General features: G+C 36.2%; 1 protein-coding gene across 7 annotated transcripts in view; it reads right to left on the reverse strand.

Annotated features, from left to right (window-relative positions):
* The window catches only part of APC (APC regulator of WNT signaling pathway), a 93003-nt gene that overhangs the window by 17883 nt on the left and 60841 nt on the right, over positions 1-14279 (reverse strand). For 5 of the 7 annotated variants that reach the window (XM_032674741.1, XM_032674742.1, XM_032674744.1 and 2 more), the window contains exons 7-8: positions 9950-10033; positions 3111-3215 (exon numbers count right to left, since the gene is read on the reverse strand). In XM_032674741.1, coding sequence (XP_032530632.1) covers positions 3111-3215; positions 9950-10033 — 189 coding nt within the window. The remainder of the gene's footprint in view (positions 1-3110; positions 3216-9949; positions 10034-14279) is intronic. The other 2 variants (XM_032674746.1, XM_032674745.1) reach the window with 1 other exon arrangement.

Raw genomic sequence — 14279 nt, forward strand, 5'->3', positions numbered from 1 at the left:
TTAATATGTTTTGTGTATTTGCATTTTTCCTTTTCCCACCATCTTTTCCCACTAATTATCTTTATTTTTCTTTTATTTGCTGTTGTTTTATTTCTTTCTCTTTCTCTGCTTCCTGTCTCTGAAGTTTCCCTTGCTATGTCACTCCCTTCTCATTTGCTTTGGGGAATTCAGAAACATATTTGTTTAGGGAACACTTTTAGTATTTAGCATCAGAACAGTGTTTTACTCAGGTAGTCACCAGTCTTTCTTTGATCCTCTAAAAAAGCTAAGGTCTGTTCATGAAATTATTGCCCTTATTTGCAAAACAATGTTTTCAAACTATATGGATCTATGAATATTACTTTTTTTTCAAAAAAACCCCACAAAAACACAGAAGAAAACTCCATGGAAGACACTTTGAAATAATTTCTGTGTTTTCTATGCGCATCATAAAGAAGAATATTCCCTTCTGAGTATTAGCTGTTCATACTGTTCAACATCTTAAATGTGAAGTTGAAAGAGACTATAAATAAAAGGTAGGAATAACTTAATGCAGTGTTTGTATAGACAGAAAAGAATCTAGTTATAGTGGAGTATGAAAACACACATTATTATACTCATTTCACTCTCCCATTTGAATGCAGAAGATTTGATGCAGGTTCCAGTAGTATTATGCTACATAAGTATAACTGGAATTATTTAAATGCACACAATTTATTCCAATATATATTTCCTATGGTAACAAGCCTTTATTTTCTCTGTTGACTGTAGGAAAAAATCAAAATCTGAAAGCTTAAAATGAAAATCACATTGGATTTTCTCAATTATTCACTTAAATAATGTGCAGTGCTAAGAATATGGGAATGAATTCCCAGATTTTTACACAGAGCAATCCCTTTGTATCACTGTGACCTCAAACTACATTCAGAGGATTACAGGTTCAAAATAAATGTACATGCCAGAATTCTCCATTATTAAGCTTAGCATGATCCAAGATCATAAAACTGACATAGGTTTGGAGCACTACCTTCTAAAATGCACCACGGTGTGGACAGAAATAGCCTAATTATTCTATTGTTTCCCTCAAACTGTATCAACTTCAATTCAGATAACTAATTCTTTCAGAGTCATCATGCGGCCTTGCTACTCAGAAGAGGATGCCAGGATGCCCAATGAAGTGCAACCACATTTCTTATTGGCACCTAAAAACTAATGTGAAAGAACTAATGGAAGGTGTGGCCATTCATGTAAGAAAATGGGAAATAACAAGGAATGTTGCGCTGACCTTTCCTGTGTGGACCCTTCTCTTTCAAAATCCTCTCCTCTCCTCTCCTCTTCATCTTATTTTCTCCTTTTATGCTTTTCGGTCTTTAACTCATTGTTTTACCAGGCTTGCTATCTACCCTGTCAATTTGGCAATTTTACCTGGTTTGTGACATATTTTCTTAACAAGATGGACAACTGGAATCAATTCCTTTATGAATCTCGCAAAACAAAGGTTTGAAAATAATTTTACTTAGGCATGAGGGTAATGATTGTAACGGAAAAGAGAAGACAGCTGAAAGATGGTGCAGAAAAGGATATACCTGAACTCTGAAAAATCCTGGATTCAATTGGCAGTGTTTCAATTAACACTGACAGCAAGTTAGAACCAAATGATTTGGTTGAAACTTTTTTTTTCACTCCATTGAATACTGGTTGCTCAAAGTATACTGAGCTGGTTTATCAGAAATAAATGTTACACCCAATCCATTAAACCTTTCTCTGTCTGGACTTGCACTGAAAGCAAGTAATCCCCAGATGGCTGTTTTAACACAGATAGAGTGTCCTGGCTCTATCCACCTCCAGGAGGAAGGAATATGCATGTTTTATACATTTTTATAAGGCAAAAGTCAGAATTTTACAAATCCTCAACCTAAGGCCTCAAGTGAAGTATGAATGAATCTTCCACTTGCATAAGTCTGCCAAGATATGACAAACCCTTCTTCCTTCCTTCTCTGTAAAATACACTGTCCAGAAATACTCCTAATTCATCCTCTGACTATGGATGGTACACCAACAATGCATCAATTATTTAAATACATTATGCTTTCAGCCCCAAAGCAGCACTGAACTCTTTTCTTCCCAAACAATAAAGCTGTCATAAGAATTAAGAGTCAGAGCCTCAATCAGATATGGATGATAGAATTTAATTCCAAATGGTGATCAAATGTATTTCAAAAGCAAAATCACAGGCTGTGCTACTGTTTAATGAAGTGAAATATTCTGGCCAAACCACAGTTCTTTCTGATAAATCTTCTTTACAAGATACTTTCAGAAATATTTACATAATTCCACTTCCTTAGATTAGCAAAAGTATTTTACATATGAATTCAGCTATTAAATCTATATTGTGAAGTTTTAAGAACCCAAATTACTAGTGGGAATGTCTCAGCTACAGTTGAAAATCATGAGGGGAATGACCATGGTAAATAAATAAAAGTATTTTTAGCCAAAGAAAGAAGTCATAAATATTGATGCATATTGTTTTTAAAATACAAGAATTTAATGTACTCCTCAAAATATTCCACTAATGTATTTCTCTAATAAAAGGAAAGCAATGAAAGATTATTTAGAAGCATTTAAATAACCTGCAGTCTATTTCCAGGAGATTATCTCATTGATACTATGGTTTCAAAGCTTTAGATAAAACAGTATTAAAGAAGCATTAATGATAAACCTGCCATTTGGTTCTTCTCTTTTTTTAAAAATCACTGATATTTCAGTGGTAATTTCTAAAGTGAAAATTTAAACAATTTTCCATAATTAAATCACACTTTCAATATTAAAATTCACCTACAATAAAATACATTCTCCATAGCCATTCTTGTTATCTCCTTCAAGGCATTAGGCTCATTAATCATTTAAACAAAGGAAAAACACTCCCTGCATTACTGAATATTTATACTTTACCTTATTAAAAAATTTCCTTCCAGTAAATACAAGAAATTTCCCACATAGAGACGGAAAAAAGGAAAATATACATATTTTTTAAAGGAGTAGGCATACACCGTAAGGTAATTCCAACACATTAAGCAACACATACCTCAAATATTTGATTACATTAAAACCACACAAAATACTCTATTTACCTGACCAGTATTGCTAGCTGCTGCGTTGATTTCTGCTGCTCCCTGACCTTCATTCTGTCTCTCCGTATCATGGGAACCTGCATCGTGCTTGCTTTGAGGTGCTCTCTGCAGATACAAGAGTTTAGGAAATTACATACTGAAATGAAGTGCACTTTATCATTCAAAGCTTTCTGGCCTGTGAAAGCATCTCTCCTACACTCTCACAAAGCCATCCAAAAGCACTTTGCATTTCACAAGCCTGAGCCTCAAAAATTAACAGCCGAGACCGAGCGTCTTTGAAAGGCTGCAAGATGAAAGTGGAGCCCGTCCTCTGAGGATTACAGCCCTGCAAGACAAAGGATTCGCTGTGACACACAGGAACACCATTTTCCACCAGCTGTGCTCACTTCCCTATCGGAAATGTAACAGAATTGGAGCAAACAACTGTCTGCTCTGCTCTGCCACACGATCCCCGCATTTACTGGGGACTACGGCAGCACAGCTCAATTAAGCTTCGCATTCAAAGACAAGTAATTTCTGCTTGAACAGAACGACATCTCTACTGTAAGAATCCTTCTAAATGTCAAGGACAAATAGTGCAGGAATTACCACTGTGACAGAAATAAAATTTATATAGCCTGATACTGATCCATCTAATATTCTGTCAAAATAAATTTAACTGATGTGGTAAGCTGGTACAGACAGGTTTCAGTTCCTTCAGGAAACTGGAGTTTTACACATCTACATGAAAATTAACCTGGGTTTCCCTGCTACTGACAAGGATCATGAGATCAAAAGAGAAAATCAGGCTTTTAAATATAGTTTCCTAATGAAGTAAACAGAACGTGGCACTTAGTGCCATGGTCTAGTAACCATGGGTTGGACTTGATCTCAGAGGTCTTTTCCAACCCAGCTGATTCTATGAATAACTGAGCACTTATAAAGTATGTGAAGTATCCAACATTATCTATTAATGTGTTTAAAACATTTCAGATTTTCAGAAAGACATGAATGTCCATGGAACTGGTTGAAGACTGAAATTGAAAGCAGGATTATTTTTCAAGTATTAGTCTTGTTGCCAAATCTCATTTTATAGACTAAGAGGCTATTACCTTAACAGACAAAACAATCTCAAATAACTTGTTTAGCTACACTTGGTATATTACATGAAGTTTCTATGTGACTCTGTAATGGTCTTTAGCAGAACAGCCTATAGAGCATTGTCTGCCTTACCTTGATTAGAGGATATTTGTCTTTGACTTTTAACAGAAACATACTGCTCTTCAAGGTACATACACTGAAACATCTTTAGTTACCCAGTGATCAAACTCATACAGTATCACTGGCATAAATAACTCTGTTTTGTTCCTATAGAGTCTCAAACCCAGAAAATATGTAATGTTGAACAGAACTTCAGAAACCAGTAATTAACTATAATACATGTGAAGCGATAACTTAAAAATTAAATCTATACAGTTTAACGCAAGGAATAAGGTAGGTTAAAGAACACAATAATATTACATGAAGTAACGAGAAAATTGGAAAAAATTATGGGTAGAACATTTCTTAACATTATATATGTTCAGTTATGGAAAACAAGTAACCCCCAATAAGCTACTATTCTTTTAAATCTCATCTGTAATTTTAAAGGTCACCATCCCTTGTCACTGTGTAAGAAATGATATTGCTACTGGTGCTCATACACTAACTACAGAACTTTTGATTCCCAGTACTAAATACAATATAGGTTGAATCCCTGTCTCACAACATTTTCAATCTTGAATAAAGTGTAATTATGAGTTTGACAAAAACTAGATCTAAGCCTCCAGTATAACTCAGGACAGAATTTTCCAGTCATGAGGTGACATTTTCAATCCCATGTAAAAAGCAGTATTAAACATGAGGTAAAAAGCTGAATGGTTCATTAGCTGGGCTCTGACCCACTGGGTCACCTAAAGGGGGATAACAGTACTCTTCCAAAAACAACCCTGGGGTTGGGGTAATTTTTTTGGGGTGTTGATGAGGGTATATGTATTAAATAGTTCTGCTGCATCTGCAGCACATACACACAGGTATTTCATTCACTGACAAGAAAAGTTTCTGCTCTCCTTGACACTCTCTTTCTCCTCCTACTCACATACATTTCATTTACTAAATGCTATTTATGAATGAGCTGGCTTCCCATTCCCCCCAAGTACTCTCAAAAATACACCATTACAAAAAGTAGTCTACAAAACATGTAAATTAATTTAGAAGGTGATTTCTAGCAGTTACTAGCAGGGTTCTCTAACTTTAAATACAATACGTGCTCATGACATGCACACACATTAAGGTCACATGAGTTAACAGATGCACTTGAACATGAGATCTGCAAGTTCACAGTGAAAGAGTTCTTACCACTTCAGTTACTGAAGTAACTTAAAGTAGGGCTGTTCTCTTCATGCAGACTGGCTCAAAGGAGTTAATGACAACACAGGTAGCAGACAGCAGGTTATTAACTGAAAACTGAGTATTTTTTATAGATATTTGTTATAGATATATTAATGTATGTTTTAAGTATATATATTTATATGAAAATATTATGTGTCCACACATATGGATAATGACAACAGATTTTTGTACAGATCTAGCATTTCCGTAAATAAATATTCATCTGATAGACTGCCAATTAGTGGTTAGAAAGATAGTATAACCATCGTCAAGTTTGTCACCTTTTCACAGCACCTTTCAACACTGAACACAGGACCTGTGGAAGAAAATACAGAACCTACCAACCACACCAGCAAAGATCCAGAGCATGTACAGAGCAGCAGGCTCTGTAACCTCTACATGAGGCATAGCAAGTGGAGAATGGCACATGGGTCCCTGGGTAAAACAGCACCACCTGTTTCAGAGCTTGACTTCTGAGAAGGCATAAGCTGGGTTTATAACCCCTGCTATTTCTGAAGGCTGGCATCACACCACCAAGTCAGTTTAACAGATTACATTTGTTTGCTCTTGCAGAAAAATGGTGGGAGACTGCATGTGAATATATTGCGTACTATAGGAATAAGGAGCCGCTCCCTCTGTCTTTGCCACAATTTTCTAAATATTTCTAACAATAACTATCACTCGTCAGTTATTAACTTCCATGTATTTACTAGTAGAAAATTTATAAACTCTAGCTAATTATGACATTTGCAAGCATAGGAGGCCTTGATTATTTTTGCTAAGAAAACCGATTATAAATAATTTTACCTAATACTCTGTCAACATGAGTTGCCAAAGCGGTCCATTGTACATTCAGCAGGTCAGAAGACCATTTTAGGCATAAACCACTGGTTTTTTCCCCCAATATTCAACTACCCTTTTATTTTTCTGTGTGTTGAAAACTACAGATACCCTATTATTTTCTAGATACCAGAAAATGCTTATTTTGCCATTACTTCATATTAAACACAATATACATACATGTGTTAAGTAACATAATAAGAAAAAGAACAATGCAACAAGCAAAATTAAGAAAGCATATATTTGAAATATTTTGCTACAGCTGAGTCAAAGAAAAACTGAGTCAAATCCTTGAGAACACTCCTGTCCATCACAGTTTAGAGCTTGCTAGGAATAATCTTTGTGAAAAATAAAGTCTTTACATTTTATCTACAGCAACACTGCCCACGGGAAATACTTCACATATTTCAAACGATAGATATTATGAAAGAAAGGCCTGTACCACTATAAGAAAGTGAAACCCCCACACTGAACACTTGCCAAGAATTTGCTTTTTTTCTTTAAAATAATTTCAATTTGTACCTAACGGCCAAAAATTCTCTTTGGACAGGTTTAACTCTACAGTGGATTTCAAACCTTATTATGAAAATCTTGCAAAATATTTAACAGAAGTTTCATGAAATTTGAAGGTACCATCACTTGCACATAAATTACTTCAATCTTTTCTAGAATCATTCACAAGACTTGGCAGTTTGCCAAACCTTAAAAATGCACTAAAATATATGCCAGAATTTTCTCTGCTATATCGATTTCCAAAAGCTATTTTTATGTTACAGTGTTGTATTTGGTCTTACTCTTCAAGATACATTGCCCCTGGATTCCACAGTGAATGACATCACCACAGGGCCAACTGTATCAACAGACAGGTTGTGATATTTGTTATTGCTGTTACCAGATCTTTATAAGAAGCACATTCAATTTGGGTATCACTGTATTGGGCAAAGTATAAAAGTATAGCAAATGTCTCACATTTGTATTTTTCAGTTACATGGACTCTGCAGTTTGAGTGCTACTACCTTCCCCCTCACCACCAGAAAATTTCAGAATTAGATCCAGATTAGAGCTGTAAGAGATACTCATCACTTGGAAATGATTAAAACACACTATGAAGTACTAGCGTGCATGTAATGACTGCCTCCTTTACCACTAGTACTCTGGTAACTCTGTCCTAAAACATCTAACTATTCGACCAGACATCCCAACATTTTACAGGTAAGACACACCATAACAAAATTTCAGTATATCAGAACTTCAGTGTATGTGGTAGCCAAATAATTTGGTGAAAGGAGTGAAAAACTAGGACAAAACCTTTTTTTTTGTAGTCACATCTCAATGCTGGTTGAGCTCCTGACCTTAAGTAAGTTTAAAATACTGAGTTTTTTTAAATCAGAATAAGAAATAAACACTCTGGGGACAGGAGCTATTTGACTACATGGGACAAAAGTATCTGTCGAGAGGCTGAACAGCCAGGCAGGGAGAGCTTTACACTGGAAATGACAAGGGCCAGAGTGATTCCTCAACAAACAATTGACAAGTGGGAAGGGTAGGGCAGGCAAGGCAAGGGCCCTGGCTGATGGGAACACAAGGGCAATCCACATGATTGAAATAAGAGCAACGTCCTTGAGCACAGGCACATAAGGAACAAGGTGCAGCAGAACAGCCTTGGGAAAGCTCTCAACCTGGGCTGGAGAACTGGCATGGCTGGGTGTCTGTCTCTGGCACATGTCTGTGTGTGAGCAGACAGGAGGAGTTAACGTTAATGCAGTCATGGGGCTGTACCCTCACTGGGATCACAGAGATGTGGTAGAATAGCTCCTATGACTAAGACTGCAACTGAGAAATACAGGTCTCTTCTCCCCTCTAAAAAATGATAGGATAAGAGGAAACAGCCTCAAGTTGCAGCAGGGCAGGTTTAGATTACATATTGGGGAAAATTTCTTCACCAAAAGGGTTGAACAGACTTCCCAGGAAGAGGTGGGGTGACTGCCCCTGCAGATATTAAAAAGATGTGCAGATGTGGCACTTGGGGGCATGGTTTAGTGGTGGACTTGGCAGTGTCAGGTTAATGGTTGAACTCAATGATCTTAAAGATCTTTTCCAACCTCAATGACTCTGTCGTCCTAAGTGAGGGAGGGAAGTTTTCCTTTATGCAAGACAGCAGCTACAGTGCATGGTGCTCTGCCTGAGGATGAGTCAGTCAAGAGCTTATGGGTGAAGATTAGCAGGAAGACCAACATGGGAGTTGTGGAGGACATCTTCTAAAGACCTTCTTATCTGGAGAAAGAAACAGAGAGAACTTTTCCAGGAAATTTTAAGAAGCTTCGTGTGTAGAGGCCCTGGCCTCACAGGACCTCTTCAAGTCTGCTGGAGGGATAATAGCAGGATGAAACATTCCAGGAGATCTCCTGACTTCTCTGATGTCAATTTCTGGACACAAGTGATCCAAGGGTCAAGAAGGAGAGGCCCTGTGCTGGCTTTGATACTTAAAAACAAAGAAAGAACTTGCTGAGGACATGAAAGTTAGAAATAGCCTGCAGTGACAATGAGATGGAAGAATTCAGGATCCTAAGAGGAGGGGAAAGGGCAAAAACCAGGACCACAGACCCCACCCCCACTGGAGAACAGGCGATTTCAATCAAAAGCTTAAGGAATTGGATCAGTTCTCATATGCAGAGAGGCTGAGAGAACTGGGACTGTTCAGCCTGGACAAAAGAAGGCTCAGGGAGATATCAAGGTGCATAAACACCTGGATTGACTCGTATGTAAAAAGACCAGGCAACTTTAATTTCACACACTACTGTCTGATTCACCTATAAAAACAGTTTTTCCCCCAGATCCTGGAACAATGAAACCAGTATTTTTCAAAATGGAAAAATATACATCCATTACTAATCCAAATGCTGCTTTGAGCTTTCACTGTAGTTATTTTGGGTGAAGACAAACCATAAAATATTCATGTCCAACACACTCTATATTTAATATACCAATACAACAAATGGAGTTGACATTCTAAGTGAATTTCCACTACGAGAACAGTTTTTCCTAATGGCAATTACTAACATGGACTCTGTAATTTACAAGAAACATCCTGCATTTCTTAATATATAACCCAGTACTTAAACACTAAAAATATACCAGGCTTCTGTAATGAGGTCTGACAGAAGCTGTATCAATCCTATTTTTAAACTTATCTCCTTCAAAAGACAAGCACATCATGAAGGTGCTTATCAGAGATTCATATTTAGAAAGGCATGTACAACTGATGGCTGTAATTATTTGCTAAAACCAAGACTCAGCCTTTATAATACACTGCATGTTAACATTTTTATTGAAAATTCAAGTTAAACTTATAACTGATATATCATTATTGATTAAGGCTCCACAGTAGCTTTAAGACTAATCCAAGTATTCCACCCTCCGGTCACTAGAAAGAGAGCAAGTAACACCTTAAGAATACTGACTAGTTAATTAATTGTGACATCAATTGCTGGCAGAAATAATCCTGACTAGCACTTTATTCAAATAATTTGGGTTTTTAAAAGAAAAAGATACATACCACAATCAAAAAGGGCAAGTAATTGCTCACTAACCTCTGCTTCAGCTGCTTGTGATTGCAGGAGCTGTCGTATGCGAAGAATGTCCTTTTCTATTTGTTGAATTCTCGCCACCCTTGCCTGAAACGAATGGATTTTCATGTTTGATTTTGTTCAAAACCTTTTCCTTGCTGTACTTAGTGACACTGTGAAGAGTTCCTTGCAAATAACACTGACTACAAAACAAACCTACTTCAGCTGGTACATGCAGTAGGTACTACATGCAGTAATTCAAGTGTGCTTCCTAACAGAAGACAGGCATGACTGCAAGCATCCAAAACATAATGAGTAGTCGGGATTTTAATAAAATTGATACCCATTTGGATGTAATAGGTCGCCACATGACACATTCAGGTATAAACAAATGCTCCCATTATCTTGCACAGTATTCCTGCTTCTGAAACTGACATTTTATGCAGACCTTTAGTGAATTTTTTCACTCTCAAATATTAGAGTTCTACTTGCCTTACAAAGATTTGAGAGAGATTTGTACTTGCAGAGTATCTTGAAAGTATGAGACCCTGACTGATTGCTATTATATTCAGGTACTATAATGATTTGGGAGTTTTGCTTATGCTCAGCCTCTGAAATTTTCTGCTTCTACAAATCTCAAAAAATTTAACAGGCTAAGTATAAAAAAACTTATGTACTGCTTCTTTGGTTTATCTGGGATTTTACAGACATGTCTAAATCAGTCTTTTACAGCCATATTGCTACTCATTTCCCACTGCAACCATTCTGTAGTTAGTAAAGAGAATGTTAAAAAACCCCAAAATGTTACAGGATCCATGTACTTCACATCAGTTGTACAGTGAAGCACAGGATGCCTTGCGATTCTGTGAAATGATAACTGTGAAAAGTTATACATCTCTGCACGAACCTAATAATTTATTGACATTATTTGACTTAGAATGGGGACAGAACACCAAATTGATTAAACAGTATTTTTTGTGTGATGGACAGAATAATGAAGAGGATACACAGTTGAAAGAAAATTCTGATTCTTTTACTCAATTAACATTTACAACGCTACACTAAAAAAACCAATCTAATGGACACTGCAAGAATCAGCATTATCACCAATCTTATTTAACACATTTATAATCTAAAATGGGAAGCAAGATGAACTTTTAACTAATGCCAAAAGATACACAGGGAATAGAATCACAATATTATCTGGAAAATTTAGAATTATAGAAGAAAATATACCCACAAAATAGAACAAATTACTGAAACACACATCAGAAGCAGTTATGGGAAAAGCATCATAAGCATCAATGTTTAGTTGAGATGCAAAGCTACAAACATTTGAGTATAGATTTGATTTGATTTTGTAAATCAAAGTATCAGAACACACATAGAAGCTTCAGCATAGAGGCAAACAGATAATTCACCCTTTGCATTTAAGTATTGGAAAGATAGTAAAAACGTATTTTTGGGAATAACTATGCATGACTGACAAAATGTGTCTCTCTCACTGTCCTTAAGAATTACCTCAATTTTACAGAACCACAGAACAGCCTGAATTGGAAGAGACCTGGGAAGCTCATCTATCCCAAGCTCCCTCCCATGGGCAGAAACATCTTCAAGATTTCTGAAAGTCCTGTCTGGTCTGACCTTGAACATTTTCAGGGATGGGGTACCTACTACCTTTTGGCAGATCTCCCAGTGTTTCACCACCCTCACTGTAAAACATTTCTTTATTGTACCTAATCTAAATCTACCCTCTACTAATTTAAACCCATTAACTCTTGTCCTGTAACAACTACTCCCTGCTAAAGTGTTTTATAGATCCCCTTTAAATACTCAAAAGCCACATGTTTCCCCCAGATTTCCTATAAATTGAGTTTCTTTCAGTGTAACCAGCAATTTATCCCATAAAGGGCATCAAGAGAATCTGAGTATATATACACACCCAAGCATAGGGAAAAGTTTTTTGCGGATGAAAACAATTAAATATTGCATGATTTGTCAAGTATCACTGACTAAGTTGCCCAAAGGGACAGGAATTCAGCCCATCCTTCCCAATTTTAGTCCAGAGATTTAAACATCAGGCAATTCTTCTTTCTGCCAATTCATTATTTGTATTACATGGAAACTGGAGAATTCCACTATCCAGGAGCATAGTTAGTACCAAACACCACAGAAGCAGAAAAAAGAATGCATCTTCTTCCACAAAGGGGTACAGCTTAATGGTGAATAGGCAAAAATCTGAGATACACAATAGAACAGGCACCAGGAATGTGTTTAATTTCATAACCTATTTAAGAAACATCACTTTTGATTTCTGTTTGTTCATAGAATATTCTCATTCATTTTTATATTTACTTGTAACCTTTATTAACATAAAATTGTTGGATAAAATAACTTAATATTTGAAGTTACAGTTACTTGGCTTTCACTGTTCCAGTAAGGCTTCTAACAAAAAGAAATAAAACTCCTCCACATTCAAAGTGATGAAAAAATAGTCACTTTATTGAAAGTAAAAATAAGCAGTAACATTTTGCTTTAAAATGTTGTTTGGATTTTTATGTTTGTTTGGTTTTTTTCAAAAATAAATAATAAACAAAATTATTAATGGCTTGGCCTACATTTACATACAAGATCATTGTATGTATTTTCATATGTGCAAGACTCCAGGATCCAAACTTTCTTCTAACTTCAGTGGTCTGCTGTTTCAGCAAACTTCGAGGGATCCTGGGATAAATTCTTATAAGAATGATAATTTCTTGTGAGATTTTAAGGAACACTTAACTTAAAAAAAAATAGATCCTTCTTGTTCTGGCATGAAGGAAAAATAAGTTCTATTTGAACATGAATTCAGTTTTAGAATTGAAGTATTTTTTAAATATATGTTACAGAAATTAAGTTTGCTTCTACTTAATACTAAGCATACAGGCTACAACATTTGAACAGAGCAGAAAGGAAGTGGAAAAACTACAAAGTTGAATATACTTGCCAAATAAATTTTTTTTCATTTTTGCACATTTAAACATGACAGTGAAATAATGCAGAAATTGCTTTTATGTATTTGTACACCCATGAGCTTCTACACATTTCCGGCACTGGTCCTTGGAGAATGGAACCAAGGGGAATTACCAGTTCAGTTCACAAGAAGCACATGAGAAGCAGTTACTTCCCATTTTATAATCTTTATATAATCACACTAGGTACTGTAATTTCTCTAAGTATGGAAGTGTTACATATATGTATATATAGAGAGAGGGTGAAACAGCTGTGACAAACACCTTGAAAAGTATTAATTCAGAAACCCATAAAATATTTCAACATCTTGGCAGCATTTTGCCCCCACAAAACTAAAAAAAAATGACAACCAAACAAGCAGGGAAGAAATAAATTCAGGGACAGCTTAATTACTTTCATAGTGATATAACTACAGTCATGGTGTGACTCTGCATAATTGCTTTTCATCTCTGCCTGAGTGCATCTAGAATTTTGCCAGCAGCCTAGCCTACCTATTTAGCTTAATTCACCTTTCTCTGGCTTAAGCTTGTTGGCAGCTAGAGAACTTTTCTGGAAAGTTCTACTGTGAATGCCCTAACACCTTCTTCTGCAGGACCTTCACTGAAGACAGGCTGACACAGCTGAACTCATGCAGAGCATGACCACTGCTGATAAACCTGGATAACACAGCCTTGCAGCTCCCAGATCAGGGCCAGCTACCACCCAGACAGATTAAACTTGGGTCTGTCTGAGCACATCTATACAGACAAATCCCTGTACAGCCTTTGCATACATAACTGACGACTGCAGGGTATCTGCTCTGCTAAATACTTATAACCAAATGCACTTTCTAAAAAGTTCTACTAAATGACTCACTTTTAAATTTAAAGCAGCTGTTCTGATACCAACAAAACTAAATGTAAAAATAAAAGAGAAATTTTTCTCATGTAGCAGAATTTGTGTTGAGTAAAACTTGTGCTAAAAGTAAAGAGACTATTTTTATTGAAAATACTTATTTTTGTAACATTCACCAAAAAACCCCCCAAAAAACCTTACCAAGATGGTAATTTAACACCTCTGGAAATAAACAGCAATAAATAATTCAAACTGTTGCTCTGCTACTGTGGGGGAATAGTTTTTATAACCAGCAAGCAACTGATTATTTAATTTACGGGCTGCACACAATTACATTCTGATTTATGCTTCCAGATGAGTGCGTCACATGTTTAAGACATGTATGTTGTCCTCATCACGAATGCAAAACAACTCTTGGTGAGAGCAAACAACTTCCATATATGTAGGTGGATTACATTTTACGTGAATACCTTATTTTCAAAGATTATACCCTGATATGAGGTTTGTG

The sequence above is a fragment of the Chiroxiphia lanceolata genome, chromosome Z (assembly GCF_009829145.1).
Source record: "Chiroxiphia lanceolata isolate bChiLan1 chromosome Z, bChiLan1.pri, whole genome shotgun sequence".
Classification (NCBI taxonomy): domain Eukaryota; kingdom Metazoa; phylum Chordata; class Aves; order Passeriformes; family Pipridae; genus Chiroxiphia; species Chiroxiphia lanceolata.